The sequence below is a fragment of the Podarcis vaucheri genome (genome assembly GCF_965113315.1).
Source record: "Podarcis vaucheri genome assembly, chromosome: 2".
Lineage (NCBI taxonomy): Eukaryota > Metazoa > Chordata > Lepidosauria > Squamata > Lacertidae > Podarcis > Podarcis vaucheri.
Genome location: NC_138760.1, coordinates 121867040 through 121882543, shown reverse-complemented (window position 1 = coordinate 121882543; position 15504 = coordinate 121867040). Strand labels below are relative to the sequence as shown.

Below are 15504 nucleotides of genomic sequence, written 5' to 3'. Positions count from 1 at the left end.
TCAAGAAAGACAAAGGAACTGAACACCTGTCAATCCCAATCTGCACCTTCTCTCATTTAAATAATAATAATAATAATAATAATAATAATAATAATAATAATAATAATAATAATAAATTATTATTTGTACCCCGCCCATCAGGCTGGGTTTCCCCAGCCACTCTGGGCGGCTTCCACAGAGACCAATAATACACTAAAATGTCACACATTAAAAACTTCCCTGAACAGGGCTGCCTTAAGATGTCTTCTGAATGTCAGGTAGTTGTTTATCTCTTTGACATCTGATGGGAGGGCGTTCCACAGGGTGGACGCCACTACCGAGAAGGCCCTCTGCCTGGTTCCCTGTTGCAATGAGGGAACCGCCAGAAGGCTCTCAGCGCTGGACCTCAGTATCCGGGCAGAACGATGGGGGTGGAGATGCTCCTTCAGGTATACTGGGCCGAGGCCATTTAGGCTTTAAAGGTCAACACCAACACTTTGAATTGTGCTCGGAAACGTACTGGGAGCCAATGTAGGTCTTTCAAGACTGGTGTTATGTGGTCTCGGCGGCCACCCCCAGTCACCAGTCCAGCTGCTGCATTCTGGATTAATTGTAGTTTCCGGGTCACCTTCAAAGGCAGCCCCACGTAGAGCGCATTGCAGTAGTCCAAGCGGGAGATAACTAGAGCAGTGTTTCCCAACCTTTTTTGGGCAAAGGCACGCTTGTTTCATGAAAAAAATATCGAGGCACACCACCATGCCAGATGGGGAAAGGTCACTTTTTACTTATGTAAAAAAAAAATAAAAAAATTGTAACAGCATAGAAGGTAATGGTTAGGCTAGCATCCCTCTTCCAAATATGCTAGGTTTTTATTTGCAGGGACTGTTCTACATGGGAAGGGGAAAGGAAAGTTAATAGAAGGAAAGGCGGGTGAGAGAGAAAGAGAAAGAAAGAGGGAAGGAAGGAAGGGGGGAAGAGAAGTGGAAAGGAGGGAGACCGAGGCGGGGGAGAAGCGTCTGGAGAGTTGCTCCAAAGTTTGGGGGGCCGCGGGGGTGGGCGCGCGTCCCAGGAGGCGGAGGCCAGCCCGGGCTGGGAGCCGCGCCGCGGCCCGGGGGCGGAACGCGGACCGCGGCTCCTAGGATGTGGAAAGGGGACGGCGGCGCAGGGGGAGGAGACCCGCACGGCTAGGGCAGCGCACAGGGGGAGGGGAGCGGGCCGGAGGCGGGCGAGGGGGCCCGCGATCCTGCGCGCCGCGAACATGGCCTCCTTCCCCGCGGGCCCCGCCGAGCCCCCCGGCCGGGGAGGGCAGCACGCCCCCGCCGCCGGAGGAGAGCAGAGGCAGGAGCAGGAGGACGAAGGCGCTGCCGAGGAGGCGCGCCAACTTCTGCCAACTTCGGCGCCCGCCCCGTCGCCGCAGGCTCCTCCCGGCCGAAACGGGGGCGGCGCGAAACGGCAATGGCGGTCCTCTTCAGCCTCTGAAGAGGGGCTCCGCAGAAAAGGATCGTGCGCTACGGCACAGCGACGATCCATCAAGAAAAACCACGAGCAGAGTGAGCTCGTGGCCGTGGGACTCGGCGGGCACCTGGAGCGACCCCCGAAACAAAGAAGGGACCCCGTAAGGGGCTCCGGAAGCGTGGAGGGGAAGCGGTGCTGTGAGTTCATCGCTCTTTCTGCTGGAGTGAAGCCGCGCGGCTGCTGCCGATGAGCGCTGACCTTTCTTCCTTTGAATTGGATTTATAAACCACCTACTCGTGAATAAGGATTACTCTCTCTTGGATTACAAATTCTGAAATCTGGCTGAAAGCGAGGGACGAAAAAAAGGAAGTCCGTCTCTCCGCACTGCTTAAAGATCAAAGACAAAGAACTGACAGCTGGAAGCGATTTAAAGGGATTTAAAAACTGGAACCATCGTGCGCAAACGGAATTGACAACTGAAAGGGTAAAGGCAAGTCTTTTTTATCTTTTACGGTACTGATTTAAACTGGGAACTTTCTCCTCCTTGTTGGATTACAAAAATTAAAAATACCAAGTATCGGGCTGGCAGGGTGAAAAAGAACTGTTGCTGCGGGAACTGTATCTAGTATTTGATACATTTGGGCGCTTATGGAGGATACTTTTAAAGAACTGTAGCAGGCACCTTTTGGAGAGACTTTGTGGCAACCTGTGAACGCTCTGGAAGTTTTAAAGAGGAGGAAAAAAAGTTTATTTCTCTCTTTCTTTCAAAAAGGACTGTTGCTAAACTTTTTGGGACTGCAGGGACTTTAATGGCGGACAAATTTCTTCTTTTCTTTCCTGAATTGCAATAATACTCCCTCTAGTGGAGTTTTGGATTTACAAGTGCCTGGGAACAAACTTTATTTTGACTCTCTGTGGTTTTCTTTGGTAACTGTGGGACTGCCTTTCCCATGGGAAGATTGACAATTTGACCTTGGGCCATAGACAGGTGTGGAATGAGTGGCCCACCGAAAACAAGGGCTGCAAAAGCGAAAGCAGGGAAAGGACAATTTGTGCAAACAACTTTGACAACTCAAACACGCAGATCATCTGTTCCTGCTGTATTAGACGAAGCTGGTCAGACTACAACAGAGGATATGGCTGCAGGAGGAACTGAGTCTACCATATTAAAAGAGATGCTAGATCAATTCGCAATTTTAAATAAGAAAGTGGACGAACAGACGGCAAAAATTGATTTAGCCACATCCTCCATTACAAAACTTACTGAACAAGTGACACAACATTCACAAGCAATTGGAAATCTTAAAGACACAGCATCTGAGAATCGGAAACTGGCCGAAGCTGCCAATTTGAAAGCTGATCAAGCAAATAAAAAAATTGAGGAAATAAAAGGAGAAGTAAGGCCACTTCATAAACATATTAGTGACCAGCAAGCCTACCTGTCTATGGTCGAATTGAGAAATCGGGAAAATAATTTGAGACTCCGCCTTATCCCAGAACTTGAGAAAGAAGATTTGATTGGCTATTTGACAGAGGAGTTTTCCAAATTCTGGGGTATAAAAGTTGATCAAGACTTTAAAATAACAACTGCTTTTAGATTGGGAAGAGCAACAAGGAAGGACAGACCCAGGGACTGTTTGATCATTTTGAGATCTAAACAGGAGAGAGACAAGATATTGGACCTTCATTTTAAGAAATCACTTGAGCTCCAAGACAAGAGAGTGGAAATTTACAAGGATATACCAAAACAACTTTTGGACCTCAGAGCTGTATATACGGATCTAGCGAGACTATTGAGAGGCAACGGGATACCTTATAGGTGGGAGTTCCCTCAAGGGTTATCTTTTACATATAAAGGAAAGAAAATTAAAATCAAAACACAAGAAGACTGCCAGAAGTTCCTGCATGACCACGGAGAGGATCTACAGAAGGGGATAGCGGTTCCTTGGCCACAACCATTGCCTGGAGTAGTACCATCGCCTTCTGCCTCGGGTACGGAGGAAAAAGAAGACACCCCATTATAGAGTAACAACAGACCGTTCCAGGATGTCTCTGCAGCTATATAGTTGGAATATTAATGGCGCGAATTCCCCGGAGAAAAGGAGAAGGATCTTTCATATTTTGAAAAAAGAACATTTGGATATAATTTGTCTGCAGGAAACACATGTGACAAGACTCCAAAAGAAAGTATTAATAAATAAAAGATTGGGCCAAGAATTTATTTCATCAGACAGAGTTAAGAAAAGAGGCGTGGTGATCTATGCAAAGGAGAATCTGTCACCAAAACTTTTGTTTAAAGATGAACACGGACGAATTTTGGCAATTGAAATACAAATTCAAGGAGAAAAAGTTTTGATATTAGGAATTTACGCACCAAATGAGGGGAAATCGGAATTCTACAAGAAACTGCATGAGACATTGCTGGACTATCTGGACTATACCAACATCATTATGATGGGAGATATGAATGGGGTGGTCTCTACCCTAATGGACAAGTCCCAGAATCAAAATTTGACCAAGGATGGCAGACTACCTAAAACCTTTTTCGAATTGACTGACAATATGGACCTGATTGACACTTGGAGGACAAGGAACCCCCTAGGCAAGGAGGGAACATTCTTCTCTGAGGCCCACCTGTCATGGACAAGAATCGACCAGATTTGGGTAACTAGAGGGCTGGCACCCAAGATTGTAAGAGTAGAAATCTGCCCAAAGACTTGCTCCGACCATAACGCTCTGAAAATGGAATTAAGACTTACTCCAGCTGGTTCCTTCAGATGGAGAATGAATGACAACCTGTTAAGAGATCAAGAGATTGTAAAGAAGGGCCAAAAAGTTTTAAAGGACTATTTCGAGATTAACTTGAACACCTCGGTGGAAAAGAGAATAATCTGGGATGCAAGCAAAGCTGTAATGAGAGGGTTTCTGATACAACAGAACACAATTAAGAAAAAACTCTGGAACGGAAAAAAGGATATGATATTAGAGAAGATAAAAGATGGAGAGAAAAAATTGAGATTAGACCCAAAATCAAAAGAGACTTTGAGAGAAATTAAATTCCACCAATCACAATATACGAAATTGATAAACCAAGAAGTGGAATGGAAAATTAAACAAATGAAACAAAGATCTTTTGAATCAGCGAACAAATGTGGAAAACTGCTAGCATGGCAGTTGAAGAAAAGACAAAAATTGAACTATGTTACCAATCTAGAGGTTGAAGGGAAAAACATCCAGAAACCAGGTGAAATTAGAAAGTGTTTCCAGAAATATTTTAAAAAATTGTATTCGCAAGGGCCCGAGGAAGTGTTTGAGATGGACCAATTTTTGAAAGTCAATGGCCTATCAGAAGTTTCTCAGGAAAAGAGATCAATCTTGAACCACAGAATAACACAACAGGAAATTGAGGTTGCCATTCAGAATATGCAATTGGGCAAATCTCCAGGCCCGGATGGACTTACCTCCAAGTACTATAAGATATTAAAAGATTATTTGACACAACCATTAATGGAGGTTTGCAACCAGATTATGGACGGAGGGAGAGCACCAGAAACGTGGAAAGAAGCTTTCATTACATTGATACCTAAAGTGGAAACTGAAAAGACTCAACTAAAGAACTACCGTCCCATCTCACTCCTTAATGTGGATTACAAAATATTTGCAGACATTCTGGCAAATAGATTTAAAAAGGTATTGAATGAAGTAATTCATAAGGACCAGGCAGGCTTTCTCCCGGGTAGACATTTGTCTGACAATACCAGGAACATCATTGATATTTTGGAATTCTTGCAAACTAATATTAACACTAAAGCAGTGTTAATCTTTATTGATGCGGAGAAGGCCTTTGATAATATTTCCTGGAAGTTTATGAAGAAGAACTTGGAAGGGATGGGAGTGGGACGGGGGTTTGAAAATGGTTTAGAGGCAATCTACTCAGAACAGAAAGCTAAGTTGATAGTGAACAATGTGGTGACAGAAGAGTTTCAAATTGAAAAAGGAACACGTCAAGGGTGCCCTCTCTCCCCCTTATTATTTATTTCTGTCCTGGAGGTGCTCTTGAATATGATCAGGAAGGACCGGCAGGTACAAGGAATACAGGTCGGAGCGAAACAATACAAACTGAAAGCCTTTGCAGATGATTTGGTTTTGACATTACAGGAGCCAGAATCTAGTACAAAAAGAGTTCTAGAACTGATTCAGGAGTTTGGTCGGGTGGCGGGATTCAAGTTGAACAAACAAAAAACTAAGGTATTGGGTAAAAACTTGACACCTTTAGAAACAGATGGGTTTCAGAGGGAAACAGAGTTAAATGTGGTGAAAAAAGTGAAATACCTGGGGGTTAACTTGTCTTCCAAAAATTTGAATTTATTCAAAGATAACTATGAAAAATGTTGGACAGAAGTGAAAAAAGATCTAGAAATTTGGTCAAGATTGAAACTTTCCTTGTTGGGCCGAATAGCAGCTATAAAAATGAATGTTTTGCCAAAGATGTTATTCTTGTTTCAAACCTTACAGATCGTGGACAGAGTGGAATGTTTTGGAAAGTGGCAGAAGGATATCTCAAAGTTTGTTTGGCAGGGCAAAAAGCCCCGAATAAAGTTTAAAATACTAACTGATGCAAAAGAAAGAGGGGGGTTTGCCCTGCCAGACTTAAGGTTATATTATGAAGCTGCAGCCTTCTGCTGGATGAAAGATTGGCTCTTGCTTAAGAACACTGATGTCCTAGATCTGGAAGGGTTCAACAACTCCTTAGGATGGCATGCGTATTTGTGGTACGACAAGGTAAAAACACATAAAATGTTTAAAAACCATATTGTCAGAAAAGCAATCTTTATAGTCTGGACAAAATATAAGGACTTGCTAGAAAGTAAGACCCCGAGGTGGTTATCACCAGTGGAGGCCAAGGCGCGGAAAAGACCCAATATGGAGGTCGGTTGGCCGACATATGGGGAAATAATAGAAAAAATTGGAGATAACTGGAGGTTACAGAGTTACGAAAAACTAAAGGATAAGGTGCAAGACTGGTTTCATTATGCCCAAATTCAAGAGGTGTTTAAGATGGATTAAAAAAAAACAGGCTTCCAGGTGGAAAAATCGAAACTAGAGACAGAATTGTTAGAACCAAAGACTAAGTTATTATCTTTTTTTTTTTTTTTATAAAATTTTTATTGGGTTTTCACATTTTATATAGACAAAGACAAAAACATAAAAAAGCAAACAAACACATAAGCAAAGAAAAAAAGAAAGAACAACAACAAACATATATACTTTCCCGAAAATGTTATTTCCTAACCCTGGTCATTGACTTCCCCCTACCCCCTCCCTTGCATCCCCATTTCCAAATTTATGTCAGCAAATTAGCATTTCCCTGTCTTAATATTAGTCCTTTTATGAAAACAAAACAAATTTAAGTTTTTCTAAGTTGGACCTCAATTCCCTTCCATCGATTTCCCATCTTGTCTTGAATAATAATCTTTTTAACCAAATCCCATAATCATGAGTGTTGTTAAAACTTAATTTTTTCCCTCCCTCCCATCCCCGGTTTGCGTCCCTTCCCAAAGCATGTCCAAAATGACAGTTCCTAGCCCGGGTTCCTCACGTCCGAGGCCCTCCAGTCTCTTTCAGTCCCTCTCCGCCGGTCTTGTTGGTAATCCTTTATGCCAGTCGTCACATCTCGAAAAAGTTCTTTCACCATCAATCCAGAGTCTCTTCCCATATTTGCAGACAGCTGCTGAAGAGTTTCCATAAGGCATGAATCTTGAAGGTTCATGAATCTCAAAGACTAAGTTATTATCAAGAATGTATAACTTGCTGCTTAAATGGAACACTCAGGATGAGACAGTTAAATCGGCCATGATAAAGTGGGCTCAAGACATTGGACACAACATCATGTTTGAAGACTGGGAAAGGTTATGGACCACCGGTATGAAATTTACAGCATGTAATGCCTTGAAAGAAAACATTATGAAAATGATATACAGGTGGTACATGACCCCAGTCAAGCTAGCAAAGATATATCATTTGACTGACAATAGATGTTGGAAGTGCAAAGAGGCTGAAGGGACATTCTTTCACCTATGGTGGACGTGCCCTAAGGTGAAGGCCTTCTGGGAAATGAGTTAAAAAAGGTGTTTAAGTACACCTTCCCTAAGAAACCAGAGGCCTTCCTCTTGGGCATTGTCGGCCAAAAGGTGTCAAAGAAAGATAGAACGTTTTTTATGTACGCAACTACAGCAGCAAGGATTCTCATCGCAAAACACTGGAAGACCCAAGATTTGCCCACACTGGAAGAGTGGCAAACGCAGCTGATAGACTATATGGAATTGGCTGAGATGACCGCCAGGATCCGAGATTTGGGAGAAGAAGCAATGGAGGAGGACTGGAAAAAGTTTAAGGACTATTTGCAAAAGTTCTACAAATTATATGAATTATAAGAACTCGCACGATTTGGAGAAAACAGCTCCAGCAATGAGAGTGGAGGACATTGAAACTAAATAATAAATTAATGAAAGGATTAATTGTTTAAAGGTTGGAAATGTTATTATATTGGCTTGATCAAAGAAATTTGGCAATAAGTAATTTAAACTAAAACGTAAGTTTTGAAGGTACAAAAGAAACGCATGAAACAAGGTTATAATTTGTTGAAACTTTTATTGGTAAGAATGCATTGCGGGGGAGATGTGGGGAAGTCCGATAATAGATTGGAATAAGCTTGAAAAAAAAAAGAAAGAAAGGGGACGGCGGCGCAGGGGGAGGAGACCCGCACGGCTAGGGCAGCGCACAGGGGGAGGGGAGCAGGCCGGAGGCGGGCGAGGGGGCCCGCGATCCTGCGCGCCGCGAACATGGCCTCCTTCCCCGCGGGCCCCGCCGAGCCCCCCGGCCGGGGAGGGCAGCACGCCCCCGCCGCCGGAGGAGAGCAGAGGCAGGAGGAGGAGGACGAAGGCGCTGCCGAGGAGGCGCGCCAACTTCTGCCAACTTCGGCGCCTGCCCCGTCGCCGCAGGCTCCTCCCGGCCGAGAGCCAGAGGACGGCGGCGGAGCAGGAGGAGGAGGATCGGGTTTGGCGACGGCTGCTGCGTCCTCTCCAAGCGCGGGGCTGGCCTCCGCAGCGCCCGATCCTCCGCGCTCGCCGCGCTTCTCGGCGGAGCAGGTCTCGTGCGTGTGCGAGGCGCTGCTGCAGGCGGGCGACCCGGGCCGGCTGGGCCGCTTCCTGGGCTCGCTGCCGCCCGACGCCGAGGCGATGGGATGTGGGAGCTCGCTCGCTCACCGCCCCGCGTGTGCCTATGTGGGGCACGTTACATCCCTGTGACGTCAGCGCCACGCAGGCAGCCAGGCAGGCAGACGGCGAGAGCCCCGCGCTGGGCGGCCTCTCCTCGCTGCCGCCGCCCCGCCTCTCGCCGCCCGCCTCGCCCGCCTCCCTCCCACGGCACACCAGGCAACGTCTCGCGGCACACTAGTGTGCCGCGGAACACCGGTTGGGAAACACTGAACTAGAGCATGCACCACTCTGGCAAGACAGTCCGCGGGCAGGTAGGGTCTCAGCCTGCGTACAAGCTGGAGCTGGTAGACAGCTGCCCTGGATACAGAATTGACCTGCGCCTCCATGGACAGCTGTGAGTCCAAAATGACTCCCAGGCTGCGCACCTGGTCCTTCAGGGGCACAATTACCCCATTCAGGACCAGGGAGTCTTCCACACCAGCCTGCCCCCTGCCCCATCCCCCCAAAACAGTACTTCTGTCTTGTCAGGATTCAACCTCAATCCATTAGCCGCCATCCATCCTCCAACCGCCTCCAAGCACTCACACAGGACCTTCACTGCCTCCACTAGTTCTGATTTGAAAAAGAGGTAGAGCTGGGTATCATCAACATATTGATGGACACCCAGTCCAAACCCCCTGATGATCTCTCCCAGCAGCTTCATATAGATGTTAAAAAGCATGGGGAGGGGACGGAACCCTGAGGCACCCCACAAGTGAGGGCCCAGGGGTCTGAACACTCATCCCTCACCACCACTTTATGAACACGGCCCAGGAGGAAGGAGCGGAACCACTGTATAACAGTGCCCCCAGCTTCCAGCTCCTCTAGACGGTCCAGAAGGATGTTATGGTCGATTGTATCAAAGGCTGCTGAGAGATCCAGCAGAATTAAGAAACAGCTCTCACTTTTGTCCCTAAACTGCCGGTCAACCATCCATCTTCCTCCTTCCATCCTGGCCAGGGTTGCAGGTTCAGTCTCAGCTAGGTTTGCAGGTTCAGCTTCCTGAGGAGTGCAGAATCCAGAGCAAGTTGCAGCTTCCTGGGAGGGAAGAAGAAGCCAAGGGAGTCTGAGAGCCCCTGCAGGGATTCTCCTGCCCAAGACATTCTGCTGCCCCTGGAGAAGCCCCAATTGGGCACCCCTTTCCCAAGAGCCCCCACCCATTTTCAAACACCTTTGGCAATTCCTTTCACCTGCCTGTCCCACCTCCCTTCCTAAGGCTGGCATGGTATGCACATTAGAAGCTTGAGATTAGGTCCCATAAACCAACCAAAGTTTGAAGTTAGCTTAATATCCTGGCTTGTTCTAAAATTGGCAGCTGTAGTTTCCTGGTTTGGGCAAAATGGAAAGTTTGTTAGCTATGGCTCATAAGAGACTGCCTGGTTTCATCACAGTTCACCCTCAGGGCCGGCCCAACCATGAGGTAAGCTGGGAGAATTAGGTCAGGAGGCAGATGCAGGGAGATACGGGAGTAGCACATTCCCAGCTCCCCTGTTTGTTAGCCTCGCTGCCAGTGCAGGACCACAGCTGGTAAATTTGTGAAGCTACCCATGCAGAGTCCTTTTCTTTTCCCCTTTCTCACTAAAGGTTGGGTGGGAGTCCTTCCTGGAGTGATGCATTCTGGTTGTGGGGGCCAGGAGACTGCGTTGGCAGCTAGAACCTGGCCATTATCATAATAAATCTGGCAAGATAGGCCAGTGTTATTCTATTTACACTACACATGGCAGTGCTGAGGCTGCAAGACGTGCCAATATTTTTAACACAGCAGAGTGCTGGAGGTGAAATAGTTAAACAGGTTGCCAAGTCAGGACCCAGGGGGGTGGAGTCAGTGGGACTAGAAAAAGAGCTCAGGGAGGGGCAAAGGGGGAGTTCGTTGAGGAGTTTGTTGGGAGTTGGGTGGTTGGTTGGAGTGGGAGTGAGTTGGAATGGAGTCTGTGGGGAGGTTGAGTTAGTGTAGCGGAATAAGCTGAGTCAGGAACAGTTAGGAGCTAGGAAGACAAGTAAATATCTGAGAGGTGGTTTCGTGAGTGAGAGCAGGTAGCGAAAGTTATGGGTCTGGATAGGCACCCCATGAATGTAATTGACCGATACCGTTTATGAAACCATACGCTTGTTAAACTGCAATAAATAAACAGAAGTTTATGTTTCAATTTAACCCTGACTGGACTCCGTATTATCCCAGGTAGGGCATGGGTGCTGACAGCGAGAAATAAATTGGTGGCACAAGGATCAATAGACAGTGAAAGGTCCGGGGACCCTGTGTGATCGCCACAGGAGCAGACAGCATTTTGGAAATGCAGGCAATTTAGACGAGGAAAACAGAGGTTGGTGGAGGGGAAACTCTTCCGACGTAGCTCCTGCTCTAATATAATTGCCAACCTCCCATGTATAGTAAAGTTTGCTCTAACAAGCCATTTTAAAGTGGATGAGAGAGAAAATGCAGGGAGGAGGAATATTCACCACCATAACTAAACAGAACCTCCATGTCTAGAGGCACTGGACTTGTGACCATGAGATGCTGGAGACCCAGGTGAGAGGAGGGCACTTACCTTTCCCGGAGGCCCCTCAGTGTCTTGCAGCTGCAGCAGGAAGTGCTCAGCGAGGGCCGCCGCCTGGGCGCAGGTCTCTGGCCTGCATCCCTTGACCCAGCTCTGCATTTCCGCAGGCAGGATGGTCAGGAACTGCTTCAGGACCAGCAGCTCCACGATCTCTTCCTTGGTGTGCCTCTCTGGCTTCAGCCACCGGGAGCAAAGTTCCTGGAGCTGAAGCCAGGCCTCTCGGGGCCCCTCGGCCTCCTGGTAGCAGAACCGCCGGAAGCTCTGCCGCTCCATCTCCGACCTCATGTTGGCGTCTTCTTCCTCCTCATCCAGGATCTCATCCTTCACTTTCACAGAGGAAATCTGCTCCCCTCCTTCCTCGTGTGCCTCCCCACTCAGGTCTGGCAGGGTCTGGTCTGTCCCCCCTGCTCTCCCACTGGGCCACCGACTGGCATCCGCAGCTCCCCTGAAGGAGGCCGGGAGGACACCATCTCTGGAGAGGGGAGGACTGGGAGCCTGTGGGGTTTCCCACCGTGAACGAGGGGGCTGCATCGTCTTCAGGAAATCCTGCCACTGGGCATCCCAGTGCTGCTGTGGCCTCCGCTCCTGCTTAATTTGACGTAAATCTTCCAGAGGTAGAATATACCTGATGGTCCCAAGTTGGTCCGCAGCAGATTCTTTTCTTTTGGACTCTAGTCTTTTCCTCTTTGGTCCCTGTTCCTCCATTTTCACATCACTCTGCTGCACAAGGCAAAACACCAGGGAAGGTTAAAACACCAAAACCAACTTCAAAAACCCATTGACTGTTTTTATTATTGTTATTGTTATTATTATTATTGGAAACATGCTTTTGGACAATTCATCCTTTTAAATAAAATATATCATGATGATCATCCCCTCTATTGCCAGTCCTCACATCACTAAAACCAACTTTAAAAACCCATTGACTGTCCTTCCCTCTCGCCTGCTTCTGCCTCCCTACGGGGGCTGCAAGGGTGATGAGTGGGTTCTGGGGGCGGCAACACAGGCACAAGCTCACGCTCTCCCAGCGGCGGAGAGGGAAGGCGAGGCAGGGGGGAAAGTGTAGCAGGGATGTGCCCCTCTCACTCTACAGCCCCTGACACCCTTTGCAGGCCACTACTCCTGCCCCCTTCCTCTGCCAGTGCCATTGATAAACCTGCCGCCCTCCTTCGTGAATTAGTCTGATCACCTTTGAAAGCTCTCTTAGCCACCACCATCACCGCATCTTGTGGCAGTGATTGTTACGATAACGAAGCAATGCAGCTGCAAAGTCCTAGCTTGAAGTGTAAACATGATTGGAATGTTGGGACTGCTGTGGGAACATAGGAGCAGTCATTTCACAGTGCGCAGCACCGGAATTACCTCAGAGTGTAATATGAGCAATACAGGAAGTTTTAGTCACAACACTGCTGGAATTTGGAGAGAGCAGTCATGATTTCTGTAACGCTGCAAAGACAGAAATAAAAGCATGTAAATACGTTTCTGTCTATCTCTTTCCCTTGCCTGGGGGGAGGCAGGAAAGAGGGGTGTGTTCTTCTCACGTTTGAGAAGAATCGCCGATCGAGACCTTGCCTGCGTCTGCTGGGGAATGCAGCCAGGGAGGTCAACAGGAATTCAAGCCAGGTGCCTGGACTGCTGCCAGCTTCTCGTGAGAAGGGCTTGAACTTCCAACAGTGATGTCTATCTGATTCATTTAGCAAGGAAATGGCTTCTTTTGCCTTCCCCAAATCAAGGTACACTGTGCCAACACATGGAGGCTCCGTTGTTCTGTCACGGCTAATGAAATAGCTGATAGATTTACTCCCTGGAGAATGCATCTTATCTTTCCCCAAGCTGTCAAAGCTGGTGACCTCTTGTGTCTGCGTGTAAATAAGTGAGAGAGTCTTAAGGTTTTATCTTCCTCCTTCCCCAGTAATACAGCTGAGTTTTCAGGTGTAAGCTGAGAGTTGAAGTGGGTGACAGTTTTGAGAAATGCAGAGGAAAGGAGGATTCTTCAGAAGTGTGGCATATGGAAATGACTTAATGATAATAAATACGTTGAAGACAGTATTGTAAAAGACTGAGGGAGGCGAAATTGAAATTAGCTATTCATGTTCAGATTATTACTCATTTCATTTATATACTGCTTCATATTTTTAAGGGAAAAAATCTCAAAGCAATTAAAGGGAAATCTCATTGCAGTTTGTGTCCATAGGATCTTGAGAACATTAACTCTGTAGATCCAGGAGTTCTCTCCTCCTGATAGTCTCAGATTTGATTGTTCTATCCTATAGAGCAAGAGGAACGAAACATTTATGGGCTTAAAGCTGCATTGATTCTTGAGGCCACATTCCAGTGAGCTTTGTGGCCAATGTATGCACATGTATGTGCACACAGAAAAGAGATGCAAACCATAAAGTCACATGCACACACGCCAGAGGTGCTTGCACACATTCACCAGACATGCCATCTAGCATACATACAAGTCTTGCAAACACAATCAGCATGTTTAGACCTTCCAACCCCAGTGCTGGGCTGGAGGAGAAATAAGAGCACCAGAAGACCCTTCCGAATTAGCAATGAGTTATAGGAAAAAACACCCTCCAGATTGTTCTTTAGAAATCCTCTTTAAAGAGCAGCCAGAGGGATCATTTATTTCCAGGTCAGAACTTCTATCCCATCCTTCCAATTCACGAAGGAGGGCGATAGGTTTTTCAATGGCAGTGGCAGAGGGGGGGCAGGAGTAGTGGCCTGCAAAGGGTGTCAGGGGGCTGCAGAGTGAGAGGGGCCCTCCTGCTGCACTGCTCTTCCTTCCTCCCCCCCCCGCCTCCCCTTTGACGGAAACCAGCCGTCACAAATGGTGCACAGCATAGAAAAAAGACACAGAGAGACAGCAGTATTTTCAGGGTGGAGGGCAGCTCATTCGACTTCTCTCCTCTCCGGTAATTTTTATTATCCTTTGTCTCTCAGCCTGCATGGCCGTCTGCCAATGTCTCATGTTACATCCTGGTAATTGCTTTACAACTCCCATCACCATATAAGGTAATACACTCTATACACTGCAAGGCACAGACATGCCGGTCACCGAGGTCAGGAGCCACCATGCAGCATTTACAAGCCTCTACAAGCCTCAAAATGGGCTGGGCTCCCTGATGAGGGACAGGGAGAGGGGCGGCAAAAGCCCCAGGTACGCCGCTGATCCGTGAGCGACTATATGCATCGTCCATCGCGGAGCAGCAGCTGCCTTGGACCCCTCATTCTGCCCCCAGGGGCCGGTTCACTGTTCCTCAGACTCTGTCGGGGCCAGACTATCATTTGGAAAAAATATGAATGAATTCCTGTGCGCACAGCAGGGAAAACAATACAATATTTAAAATCAAGAACGATTTTAATCTACATAAACTTATAAGTATTTCAATGGGAAGTATGGGCCTGCTTTTGGTTAATGAGATGGTCATTATCACTAATGCTTGTCCCCACGACCCAGCCTATGCATGTGCTTCCCTATCCGATCCACTGGCTTCGCAAGTTTAAGCTTCCTTCTGTGAGAGCTCTGCAGCTTCTGTTTCCGGAGATGAGTTATTGGGAAAAATCACAGACTCCTCTGATGCTTTTGTCAGTGGAACCTCTTGTCTAAGAGAAACTTCCCTTTATAGCATTTTAATTACAATGCTTTCAAGCACAGCATTATATGTATATTAAACTTATAACACTTGCTCCCTTCCAAGTAACAATGACACTTTCAAACAGGTTGTCACTTTCTTTTTCTATGTTTGCTTCATATGTGTAATGGTTGTATGGGGGTTGCTCGTGCGTAAGTTGCCACCACTCTTGGCGAGGTTGCCTGGTTAAACCTTTTCCTAGCTGGACAGCCCTTCACTTCGTGGCTGTTTCAGTCATTAGCAGAATCCATCAGTGGGCGTTTCCTGAACCTCTTCCAGCATAAAAGTTCTTTGATGCCAAGTCTCCGCCTACTCTCCCTGCGCGGAAGTCTTCTGCGCAGGGTGGGTGTGGGCAGCGGAGGACCCGTGCTCTCCCTGCTGGTCTCCGGCGAGGAGTCCTGGAGCCCCTTCTCCGATGCCCCCATCTGCCCCCCTTTCTCCCTGGTGTCACGCTGATTTCCTTCCCCAGCCGATGAGTCCCCTCTCTCCCTGCTGGGCCCTTCTCCGGCATCGCTTGGGAGCTTTGCCTCCACTCCTGGCTCCGATGTCAGTTCCCTGACATCCACCTCCCCCCCAGGACCCCCTCCACCTCTGGCTCGCTCCTTAGACCCAACTTCG

At 47.5% G+C, this 15504-nt stretch overlaps 2 protein-coding genes across 3 annotated transcripts in view; both read right to left on the bottom strand.

Annotated features, from left to right (window-relative positions):
- LOC309524920 (uncharacterized protein) overlaps positions 1–15504 on the bottom strand; it is a 200066-nt gene that overhangs the window by 126844 nt on the left and 57718 nt on the right. The gene's annotated exons all lie outside the window — the stretch shown is intronic.
- LOC309524617 (uncharacterized protein) overlaps positions 1–15504 on the bottom strand; it is a 72660-nt gene that overhangs the window by 12108 nt on the left and 45048 nt on the right. The window contains exons 2-3 of one of the 2 annotated variants that reach the window (XM_082209378.1): positions 11237–11965; positions 9596–9728 (exon numbers count right to left, since the gene is read on the bottom strand). In XM_082209378.1, coding sequence (XP_082065504.1) covers positions 9596–9728; positions 11237–11965 — 862 coding nt within the window. The remainder of the gene's footprint in view (positions 1–9595; positions 9729–11236; positions 11966–15504) is intronic. The other variant, XM_082209380.1, reaches the window with a different exon arrangement.